At 42.9% G+C, this 12,750-nt stretch overlaps 1 protein-coding gene across 2 annotated transcripts in view; it reads left to right on the plus strand.

The window, feature by feature from the left end:
- Positions 1 to 10,048, plus strand: part of cox10 (cytochrome c oxidase assembly factor heme A:farnesyltransferase COX10) — a 28,526-nt gene extending 18,478 nt beyond the window's left edge. For both annotated transcript variants that reach the window (XM_070927223.1, XM_070927224.1), the window contains 3 exons: positions 2,984 to 3,054; positions 6,588 to 6,820; positions 8,930 to 10,048. In XM_070927223.1, the coding sequence (XP_070783324.1) occupies positions 2,984 to 3,054; positions 6,588 to 6,820; positions 8,930 to 9,360 (735 nt within the window). In that variant the 3' untranslated portion in view covers positions 9,361 to 10,048. The remainder of the gene's footprint in view (positions 1 to 2,983; positions 3,055 to 6,587; positions 6,821 to 8,929) is intronic.
- Positions 10,049 to 12,750: the final 2,702 nt, after the last annotated feature.

Consider the following 12,750-nt stretch of genomic DNA (forward strand, 5'->3'; position numbering starts at 1 on the left):
GCCACAATAAACCCCACTGAGACTCCTCTCTACACAGATATTATTCAAAATACTGTAGGACACAACACGAAATATTATCGAAAAAAAAATTAAAGCAAGGCTGTAATGCAAGCTATATTTTCCCAATGCAGAGCTATTCAGCTGTCAACCATATTTATATTGCTTTAATAATATATGTGCTGTGATAAGTGTGCGCTGTATTGTAAAGGAAAAAAAACACATAAAAAGATAATAAAACTCATAAAAAAACATATTCACTATTAAAATACATTATTTTTTATTAAGACTGTGTTATACATTTAATTATAATATTCAGTCATAGCATTGTAATCAAGAAAAGTTGTTGCTTTTTTATTTATTTATTAATCAATTTTTGTCAGGCGTCGTTGAAACATCATAAAAATATATTTGTTGGCCTATGAATGGTAACAGGTACACTTTACATTATTAACAATACTATATTTACCTTAATCATATTCACGTTAATATAGCACGAGTGTTTTATGGGGTAGGACAGTTTGATTAAAGGCTTATTAACATTTAGTAATGGCATTGTAAACTCTGGTGTACAGTGGTCAGTGCCCGACTGGAGATTGAGCTTGTTACTAAAAGTTAAAACCATTGAATGTAATTACACCGTCAAATTACTTCCACTCAATGCAGGTAAAGACCTGTCAGTTTTAAACTAATGCATCCTGAACCAAACCTTCAGACCTACCTGTAGCATCACACGGGCGTGCACACAAAACACAAATGGGCCAATTATTTTAATGCCATCGCTGGAACACATGGCAGTGTTGGGCGGAAATAATGACACGGGCTGAGAGGGCCACTGATGCGAACCAGATGAGGCACTCTGACTTAAAAGGCAGAGAGGGAGGAACGAGAGCAGAACTGGACAAACCGAAATGACAACACGGCACACGCAGTGGGGTGGACTGAACGACTTTGACATTCATGGCAAATCATCCGCATGCACACACGACAGGTTCATCCAAACAATGGCAACACTGTAGATTTTGTGTCTTGAAATACTTTTCTCACTCTGAAAAGTTCTTCTTTGTTTCTTCTCTTATTTGCTGTACAGGTGCCTTATATGCCTATGGGGGCACAATGCACAGAGCACCGTTATTCACAGTATCTGGGTCTTAACATGTGGGATGATGTTATTGGAAACTAAGTGGATCCTTTTTTATGTGAGCAGAGTTGCAGCGAGCTTGGCCCTGGGCCTGCCTGAGGCCTGGTTCAGCACTGCTCTGCTCTGGCCACAAAGTGCATTTCTCTCTCATGCGGCCCCTGACCTCCTGACGCATTTCCTGACCCAGGAAATAGAATTAACACCTCAGCCTGGGCCTTGGGGTCCCACAGCCGCATACACAGCTGTCCATTAGCCCGGCCCAGTCCAGTCAGACCCAGCTAGCTCGTGCTCCACTACAACTGAACCAAACAGGGAAAAGGGAAGCAGGAGATTTTAGCAGTAACTGGAGCCAAATATGGAGATATATTTACCTGCTGTTCTAACCGTTGTGGGCATAACAATCAAAGGCTCTGTTTCTCTTGTTTCTCTTACTAATGCAAATTCTGTCTTCAAAATAGTAGCATAATTGCACTAAAGGGAAGCTGCAATGGGTCACCATGATCCATTAGCCAGAAATGCTGAGGGGGCTCACTAATAGCTCATGCAAACCAGAGTAACACTGAATCTCCATTTCACTCTTTAGGCTGGCAGTCATTTTTGGGTGCTGTTGACCCCCCCCCCCCCCCCCCCCCCTGTTGAGAAGAAGTTCAGTGTTCCTCCCAAACTCCAAACCTCATCTAAGAAAGCCAAATTGTTATCAGACATGTTTGATCCTTTGGTTGGTGCTTTCTATTTGGATCTTGACTGCAAGTCCCAGTCGAGTATGAGATATCTTGTGCATCAGACCTTAATGGTGCTGCCCCACTCCCTAATGTTGTTCAAAATAAAACATCTATATGAAATGAAATGCCTTCCACCAGGAGTTTTTTTTAATAATATGGTTGCTTTCCTATGTCTTGAGTGCAGTAAATCTGGAAACTGGGGTTTAAGAAGAGAAAAGTGGATTATCTGTTTATTAGATATTTTATGTGAACCATATATCAGAGAGGATGGATCTTGATATTCCGTAGTCTTAAGTGCTTTATCTGTTTTCTTCATTAGTCAAAGGCTCCTATGCAGGCAAGAAAATACACACATGTATGTGCTCTCTAACACACACACACACACACACACACACACACACACACAGATTAGCCAGTTCCTGCATTTAAGCACCCCATGTGTTTGCATTTTAGTCACACATTGCCAATCTCATGGGAGCACTTTGAAGCATACTCCTCCAGAGCAGATCATAAAACAGGAGTATAAGTAGTTTTTCACATAGTTGTATCCCAGAACACCCCCCCACCAACACCACCACCACCTCCCACCCAACAGCTCACTGCCTCCACCTTCCACCTCCATTTACTCTCCAAGTGCAGGGTGAGCATTTGGTTCAGAGATTTGCTATGACTCCCCACACATTCACATGTCTCTCTCCAGATGTTGCATAGAAAGAGTCACAGAGGCGGCCATGAAGTCCTGGGATCCTTTATAAATTTAGCAAGTCCGTTTACATTTCTGTGACTGATAACATGACCAACACCAGAGAGCATGCAGGCAGAGAGAAATACAAAATATATCAGTTTGTCTGCTGTATTGTATCTCAGCCCGACCTTTGCAACTCAACATATCTGACAATGTTCTGTCCTTTCGAGCTGCGGTGTAGGGGGTTGTGCAAGAACCACACATAAAAAAACAACAACACAACTGCAATTATAGTGTTGCCTAAATTCTGCTTTAGCACCCAAAGTGATGAGTTTTCACATCTGTCTGCAGTAGGTGATGATAAAGTGTATGTGCATGGAAAAAGACGTGTTTCTGTGTGTCTCCTGCATTAACCCCCTTCTTGTTCTGTCCCCGCAGTACTTTGAGGTGCCCTTCGACTCCAATATGAACCGCACAAAGAACCGTCCACTCGTCAGAGGACAAATCAGGTACAGTTTTCTGTCTTTGTGTTTATTAAACAGCATTTATCTCATGATCTGCTGTTTTAAAGATCTGGCATAGCAACCCCATCTGCATCTTTTCTTACTTTAAAAAGACTGTGAAGAGTGACTCGAGCGTGTACAGGAGGAGAGAGATGCAACAGCTCAGTATGAGTTCAGTACAGAAGCAGTCCAGCAACACTGCATGCTACTGAGCCTCCCGAGCTGCCTTTTGTACAATTCATGCTGGACAAATGACAAAGTCTGCCACTCTTCTCTTGCTCACAGACTTTATCTTTACCTAGTCCTGCTGTGTGACATTTTTCCAGGGGCATATGTGTATTTGCAGGCAATATTATAATGAAGACCACACCTTCAATAAAACAGTAGCACTGAGCACACACATTGATTTACACCCTTCTGTTCCACTTGTAGTTATTGAGTTATTTTGGCGCCGGAGCAGACCAGAAGCTGTGTATGCAGAGAAGCAGCAGCCACAGACCGTAGGTGCCAGTAACAGTAATGCATGCCAGCAATGATCATCATCCGCTTTGCACCTGTCAGGTGTAATGTGAGCTTGTTACCACGTTGAGAAGGAGGGAGGAGGTCGAGGTTAGGCTGTAGTTGACATGACCACCCTTACTTTGCTACCTCCACTGCTCAGATGCCAGATAACCTCTGTATTGGTGCTCAGTGAACTGCGTGCATCGCCACTCTCCTACAAATCTGACTCAGTGACTGGATATGCTCGTCCCTACCTGCCCCTTTGGGAGACTGCCACCCTTAAGCACTGATGCATGAACCACAAAAACACAAACCCAACCACATGTCCTCTTCACCCATTGTCCTTGCCAGGAAACTGCCTCCTTTTCATTTCACTCTTACAGGAAAAGCTCCCTCTCTCTCCTTTTTTTGTTTTTATTCAGGAAGAACAAAAGCAAACAACCTGCTGACTTAAGTAAACAACTCTGTTGCCTTCTAATATATACCAGCAACATAGTCACTTTATGACTGCACAGCCTGTTAGTACCATAGCTGGACCTTGACCAAGAGCTATCTCATCCCAGTTTCAGGAATTCTCCATTGACACGCTGTTTAAAAGTGGACTCTCATGCTGTTGAACTGGTGATTGAAGATGTTCCCTTGCTGTCTAAACACAGCCTCTTCTCTCTGGCTTTTAGCCTGTCCCTGACACGAGGTGTGTGTCTGTCTGTCTGTCTCTGAGATGCATAGAAACACTACATATCTCGCTCTTTGTCTCTCTCACACACACAATCTTATGTAGAGACAGCGAGCAGATGGGAGGCTGGACTGTCCTGTCAAACAAGCCATCAGAAGACCACATTTTACACATTCTCCATGTTGTCCTCAGGACAAGGCTTTGTATAAGACAAATGACACTCCTCTGGTACATCTGTCTGACTGCAGGAGTCTGTCTGCCCAATATGATGTCAGCATCGGAAAGAGTTTGTCATCTCATGTCACGACAACAATAGTGTATCGTCTTTCCCACCTTTTATTGTTCCTCTGTGAAATGTGGATGACAGTCTCCCATCCTTTGCTGTGGTTTTGCAGAGTTTGAGGCTTCCACATGTGATGATGCTGAATAGCTTTCAGCTTGGTCAGTGGATCAGTTTGGGACACACATTGCAGTTGTTAAGTCGAAGTACGACTGTTGACCAAGTTGCACCAAGTCAGTTACAGTCTGAGTCAGTTGGGAGATACAATCATACAGTGTGTGGTGCTGGTTTCTAATTGTTTGACTTCTAATAAAGTCTCTGCTTGTTGTTCTCATTAAGGTTATTTTGATAGAGAATCTTAACTCAAGGTCCTTTTCCAGAACGATTATATCTGACAGTGGAATTTGCTTTTGTCAAGAATTCAATTTCAGGATCAACAATTTTAATCAGGCTTAACTTTTACAACTGGAATTAGAAACTTCAAAATCACAAAGCTGGAGATATAATGCTTTGTTGTTTTTGTTTTGCCAAAAATGGCAAGCAAACTGAAACAGTGCTGTTAATGAGAATGATTTCATAATCCATTTCATCCAGCTCTTAGTGCAGACTTCTTCTTCTTTGAATTTCACCTGAATTTACCTCCTGCTCTCTCTGAGTAGTTTACCATCATATTGAAATGTTGCATTTTCTTTGGTGTCTTTAGCAAGGCAGGTTTAGGCATTTCAGTTTTTTCAGTATTTCCATTCAATATTTGCTCCTTTCTGGCTGTTGATACAAAACGATTCTGCATGTGTTTGTTGAAATAGTCCTTATGTTTGCGATGTCTAGTCTGGTGTGTTCCCAGTTTTATACCCGTCCCTGAAGCCACTGTGTTTTAGGCATTTGGAAAGTTCAGAATTGTTGTTTTCCCCAGTTTACTTTGCTCTTCTATGACCACTTGAATATTTAACCGGTAACTAAGTTTTAAATAGAATCATCCTGTTTCTTTAACCAAATGGTTAAATCCCTCATGTTTTACATTTGGATCCTTGACCTTGATTGTGGTCTAACCACACGGCCACATCTTCGGCTTTCTGCATTGACATTACTCACCTGGCGTTAGTACGGCGGCTGTGTCAGACTGTAAGCAGAGGACAGTAAACCCACCTCAGGCCATGTGACGCACTCCCTCCCCTGACCCCCACAGAGCCAGCCCACAGCCAGACTGTCGACAGCCCGTAGCCAGCCTGTGCGGCCCCACCTCAGCCCACATAAAACAGACATAACACCACTAATCACATTAATGTACCAATCTCTCTGCTCGGCCACACCACCAAAATAAAAACCCTGTTTGCTTTTTGAAGAAAAGGCCTGCATTTGGTCAAGATTTTAATCTACCCTCTCTTTAATTTATGGAGCATTTACTGGTGAATTTGAACCAGACCTTACCATCACTGCTTTCAATAAAAGATGAGGGGAGGAGGAGGAGGAGGAAGTCTTCATCCGGCTAAAAGCCTGAGCCGCAGTGGTTTTCTTCAGCTAGTTTTGATCTCTGCCGTGTGCACATGCTCTTCATCTTGCAGGGCTACTTTTATTCCTGACAAACTCTTATCAGATGAGCTTCCTCTAAGCCTCCTGTTTTGAGACTCAGCCATGGACGGCTGCGGCTGTCTGTGTGGCCCCCATGGGTCTGTGTGTGTGTGTGTGTGTGTGTGTGTGTGTGTGTGTGTGTGTGTGTGTGTGTGTGTGTGTGTGTGTGTGTGTGTGTGTGTGTGTGTGTGTGTGTGTGTGTGTGTGTGTGTGTGTGTGTGTGTGTGTGTGTGTGTGTGTGTGTGTGTGTGTGTTAAACATGTGGAGCTATCATTGTCTTATCTGGTGTCTGCACAAGCCCACAAAACTTTATCATCCCACAGTTCCCGTGGCGGTGATGGGCTTTTGTGTGAGCCTGAGTCTGTGTATTGTAACTTGCCTTTTATCAAAAAACATCTGAAACTCATCTTTTAAACTTTCCTTTGTGTGTCTTGTCTTTCTCTTGCTGATTTAGCTGATTCTCATATTCTCTCGCTCTGTTTCTCTTTCTTTTCTGTCTCTTCCTTACGTCAGTCCCCTCCATGCAGTGTCCTTTGCTCTGGCCTGTGGAGTTCCAGGAATCACTCTGCTCACGCTGGTGGTAAACCCCTTGACGGGCTTCCTGGGTGCTCTCAACATCTTTCTCTACACCTGTTGCTACACACCGCTCAAGAGGCTCAGCATCACCAACACCTGGGTGGGGGCAGTGGTGGGCGCGATACCTCCTGTCATGGGCTGGACGGCTGCCACAGGTTGTCTGGAGCCAGGTACGACTCGCCAGCTGAGATGTGGGGTATTAGTGGACTCACGTGTATGTACATTTGTGTAGATACTTGTCGTAAAGCATCTTTAACTTAAATAAAGTTAGTTATCAAGCACAGATGCAGCCAAACATTTGCTGGATCCAGCTCCTCACCTTTCAGATGTGATGAGATACAAAGCCAACATGTTGTGACCTGAACGCCCATGTTATGTCCGGTCTGCAGACACTGTGTAGACAAAGAGCTGCTGCAGTAGGTAGAGTTCATATAGCAATATTTGTCTCCATAGACTGCAGTGGCATTTGTTTTTGGGGACGTTCATAAATATTCAATTTCAGCAGGGAATAGTCTTCCTAGCTGTTTGATCACCATTCAGAAGTATTATATTACAATGAGGTTCTATCCAAGATCCACTATATCTCCATCAGAATCCAGTATCGTAAATATATATATTTTCTAGCTGTAGTTTAAATTCTCTTATAATGATTAATCAGTTAACCAATAAAATAAAGGCAGATGTTAGTTGCAGCCCTAGTTGAATAATAGTGCTCCCTCCCTCACTAATAAGTATTTGTTAGCGGGCTGGGTTGTTGTTGTTCTTCACTGTGTTCATCAGGACCTCTCGGACCACGCCTCATCTCACACTACATAAAGCTTTATTTACATATGGCCCAGAAGCCCTACAGCGCTGTTCCTTGTTCCTGTGGAGTTTGAATGCGCTTATTGTAAGTCGCTTTGGACAAAAGCAACTCCCAAATGGATATAACGTTAAGTTAGTGAAGAGACGGAGACTGAGGGGCTTATTCGGCTTGTTTGTGCACACATTAAGGGTTCTTTTATTGCAACTGTATGAAATGTTTCATCATGTTGCTGCTGTGTAACTGAGAAGTGCTCACGCTAGTTTATATTTAAAAAACAAATATTTGGTTGGCCTCTTCAAACACAATGTTCAATGAATTTATTGGCCTTTCATCTGTAAAGAGAAAGCAGTCCTATTCCATTCAATTTCCATTGATTTTAAGAGTGCCGCTGATGATAACTCATCCTATTCATGAAAGCTTTAAAAAACTATTTGAACTTTGAATGAACTGTGTGTTGTCAAATGATTAAGCCTAATGAATATAGTAAAATACATCTATACGTTCTCTAAATGTCCCCTCAAAGCAGAGTACACTATTTTACAGGCACAGTATCAAAACAAAGCCTGGCTGCAGTTTACAAACGAGATTTTACATGTTTACTAAAAGCAAGACAAAAGAAAAGCTGTTTGCAGCTCTCTGTTGTGTTGCTTGTTGTGCTGACTCACTCTGATTAGTACCTGCAGTGAACATGACAGTCCACAGGTCTGTTTGTCGCCCCCACACACAATGTGAAACACAAGCCCCTGTCCGTCTATACACTTGTTCTTCTGGTTTGACTCATTTAAACTATCAAATGTAACACTAATATTTACCAGACAGTGTAATGACAACAGCCGCCCCTCAACAGAAAGGAACCGGTAAATATAATCAGCAATGTTTTGTGCTACTTAGGGTTGAGACAATAATTGATTTGACTTTATATCTTGGAGGAAAAGCATTCACAGTTGTAACTCTGCTGTAACTTCGCATCACATTTTATTCTTCACTCAGTCGCTTTGACGCAGGAAAAGCACAGAGGTCTGAATATGAGATTGTACATGAAGACATCAGATGCAACACTGCTGCATTGCTGTCTTATTATAGTGCACTATATTTTGTTGAAACAGTCGTTTTTGCTTTTAAATGGGCCAGATGTTTTTGGTTTCTTCTGGATGAAATAAACTGGGAAAGTAGTTTTTGGAAAGACCAAAACGCGTATTTTAGAGTAAAAAATAGCAACAAGTGTGTTAGTTATTATAACTTAGTTAAGTTGTGGAAGTACTGTCTTTTATTATCATTGCAAGATTAAAGAAAGTTACTTCTTTTATCCAGAAATTCACAGCATAAAACTTTTACCCCAGCACTTGGCCTAATATTTGGCATGCTGAGTGTGAATTAAACAAGCGGCACATAAGACATAACAAGCAGTCCCTCAGATTCAGTCATTAATCCCCTCCCTCCTCATTCTTTAATCTCTCCCTGTCTCACCCCCCAGGTGCCTTGTTGCTGGGTGGTTTCTTGTACAGCTGGCAGTTCCCCCACTTCAACGCCCTCAGCTGGAACTTGAGGGAAGACTACTCCCGTGGCGGCTACCGTATGATGTCCGTCACCCACCCTGGCATGTGCAAGCGGGTGGCCCTGCGCCACAGCGTGGGCCTGATCGGCCTGTCGACGTTGGCGCCAGTGCTGGACGTCACCACCTGGACCTTCCCCGTGATCTCCCTGCCCATCAACCTGTACATCAGCTACCTCGCCTTCCGCTTCTACCGCAAGGGAGACCGCAGCAGCGCCCGCAAGCTGTTCTTCTGCAGCCTGTGGCACCTGCCCATGCTGCTGCTGCTGGCGCTCACCTGCAAGAAGTCTCGCGGAGATCAGAAGGATCCGGCTCTACCTTCAGCTTCTTTACCCCTCGCACTGCAAAGCTAACGAGTTTCACTGATGCCCCAAGACCTCTGAGACCCTTATTTTAACTGAGGTACTCCCTCAGTGTCTCCCCTTAACCACTTGTTGGGTTTGGAGGGGGCTGGATGATGGACACATTATATTAACTGTGTGGTGCTCACTGCAGATCAGGAAATGAGCTGGAAATGATTCGGATCAAAACAGCTGATTTACAGGAAACACACTGAATTATTAGTCCAGGTTGTGATCATTTTAATGTGTGTGTACTGTATATATTCTGTATTTATTTATAGAGGGGCCCACCAGTTCCTCTCCATGTTGTACATGACTGATGTTAAATGACTGTGTAAAGTGCTCCTATGGATCCACGCAGGGATCACTGTCTGCAGATCACTCACTGGACATGAAGACATCGTGGTGTCAAAAGATTTCCATTTGAGTATGAAAATAGGACAAATACAAACTTATTCTGAAGCAGCTGCACTTGATATTTGTGTACTGTTGTTCGACTTTCACCTGAGCCCTGTTACTTGACAGTTAGTAAGCCTCATTGCATTTTGCTGCTCAGCAAGCGCACTTGGTTGGTGGTCATTCATTTACATAATGCTTTAATGCAACACGGTTCGACTGCACCAAAACACAGGGAACAGTTAACCCCTGTAAGAAACACAAGGGCGAATATTCTCTAACAATAAACGCGTCATGATTATAACTCTGTCTTCTGTGTCATCATTTACTCGTCTGCTGTTTCCACTTCAATTTAAAAGTTATAAATTATGCATGAATGCTTCTGTACCTGCAGCAGAGGCCTCACCCACAAACCACTACGACACCTCGTTAGGTGGCGGTGCTGACTCGACGTCCACATACTATATGGATTTAAGTTTCAATTATAGCCTTAGTGGATATGCTCGCTTTAAGCACAATCACCATCCCTCCAATGAGCTCTATTTAGCAGGCCACCTCTGCACCTGTCAGTCAACATGTGCTCCCCTTCCGCCCTTTACCCCTAGTTTTGGTATTTGGTTACATTTCCATCACCGCGCTCGGAGAAACAAGCGGCCTCCTTCCCCTCGCTGCCATCCTCCCTCCATAAAAGGGGGGACTGTGGGATTTAGCCAAGGCCGGGAGACCTGAAACGGCTCGACATCCTCGTAAAGTGTCTGACCGGATACAGAGTTTCATATCAGAGGGTGAAAGGGGAGCGATGGAGCCAGCTGTTACAGTTGGGAGAAAAGTGGGGAAAGAAAACACACACACACATGTATACACACACACACACACACCCAACCAACCAACCTGTGTGGAGATTGAATGTCGTAGCCAACCTCCAGGGCTCGGCGTGATGGCCTGTCGTGGTTTACAACATCCGCTCCTATAGAGGTGGAGTGGTGACTCTGTCTTGTCCCGTCAGCCCGGAGAGCAGCTCTGCTCTCTCGTGTTTGTACATTTCTGGAGTTATTCGCTTTTGGTGTTCCTTCTACTGGATGGTTGAGCATGCGAATTATATTTAGTATTCAGCATTAGGCCTATAGCTGAGCTTTCAACTGTTGCCTGATTTATTAAGCCACAGCCCACAGAGGCCTTCCTCCTCAGATTATACAAGAGAGACGTCTCTGAGCTGCTGTTCTGATGAAAGGTAAATCCATCCTTTGAAATGATCACTATTCAAAAAAGTCTTTGGCAAGTTCATCCTCAGATTTAGACATGGGAGTTGAACTTGATGAACTTTACTTAAACCAACAAGTGGGGATTTTAAAGCCCCTCCCTGCTCAAAAATACATTTTGCTTTTTCTTGAGCTTCCTTGTGCAGAATGACGTACGTGCAGCGTTTTGCTGCTGAAGGCTGAAAGTGTCACCCGAAAGCTGAGCGTACGGCGTGTACGATCAGGATTTTGTGACATCACAACTAGTTTGGATGGCGCACATAGGCCGATATGCAACTCACAAAATTGTGACGTGGAAACTTGAAACCTCCAGTGCTCATGAACTGAGAATTTCTCTTCTTTCACTTCTCAGTGACGTAGGAGACAGCTTTCGTCTTGTAGTTAAACTTTTGAAATGAACAATATTTGCATATTCATAGATTATCTAAATTATTATTACCCCTTTTTAATGAGGTAAGTAGACTTTCTGGGATAAACATATCAGTCATAAATTATTTTTCACAGCAGAGTATTTTTATATATTTTCAAAGCGGTCTAGAGGTGATTTTTAAGGATTTTAGTGACTTGGCAACTTAGTAAATCATGCAGGGAGATCGTAAGGTCCTGGTGGGTACCATATATCACCTTACATTTTTGTACTTTAGATTTATCACATTCACTCTCATGTGAATTTGTAGAAGAACTTCAAAAAGTTCTGTATTACAGTTTCTTAAGCCAACAATATTTCACACTCTTCTCTCTTATTTCACTTCTTTCGAAGCATAAAAACATGGAGGTTTCTCTCTGTCCCGCTGCTGATATGAGTCATTAAATCATCCGTGTTATTTGCCGTTCAGTGTGAGTCTGAGCTTTAGTGCCAGAGTCAACAAACTGAAGAGCAAAATATGCATCTGTAAACAGGAGAGCCCCCCAAACAACAATCTGCAGTCGACCCCAGTGCTGCAACTTTAATATCCACACTGAGTCTCACATCAGAGGGCGAAATACTGTACAACAGCTCGGATTCCAGGATTCTTCAAAACCAGCAATGAAATCTCAGGATGACGGATGACCTCTGGCCTCTCTTCAAAGGTTGGTTGTTGCAAAATAAAATCCAAAGAGCTGCAGTGATCCTAAAGCAATATTTAGACTGAAACTATACAACCAGCACTGTAAAACTATCCCTGCAGGTCCCTGTAGGAATATTAGAGAAAAGAATGACTTTGAGTCCAAAAAATACCTTAAATTTAACTATTATTGAACACATTCACGAGCAGCATAGACATTATTAAATGCCATAAAAAGACAAATCTCTTCTTAAAAAATGCTAGTTTTAACATGAGAGTCTGGCTGCGGTCTCGATCAGATGAACTCGTCCTTTAGTGTTTTCCCAGTGACTCAGGCCGTTATTTCGGCGTGACTTTGAGCCGCTCACTGCAGCCAAAAACTAGAAAAGAAAAGCCTCCAAGTTCATATCAAATAAAAAAACATATCTCAGTAGATTCTGCGCACATTTAGTTCGTATCTGTTCGTTTTAAAGCATGAAAATATGAGTGAGTGTGTCTGTTTCATACGCGGCTGAAGTTCCCGGGGTTTAAATTACTGGCCTGTTCTGACTCATCTCCAGGCTCAGATGAAAAATACTCGCTGCAAGTTTCTTTTTCTTCTTCTCTCTCTAAATTGGAAATTAAGTGCACATTCCCGGTGTTGACTGCTGGCTTCTTCAAGTGCTCTGGAAGATATAAATATATAAAAAGATATATAAGGG

The sequence above is a fragment of the Enoplosus armatus genome, chromosome 20, assembly GCF_043641665.1.
Source record: "Enoplosus armatus isolate fEnoArm2 chromosome 20, fEnoArm2.hap1, whole genome shotgun sequence".
NCBI lineage: Eukaryota > Metazoa > Chordata > Actinopteri > Centrarchiformes > Enoplosidae > Enoplosus > Enoplosus armatus.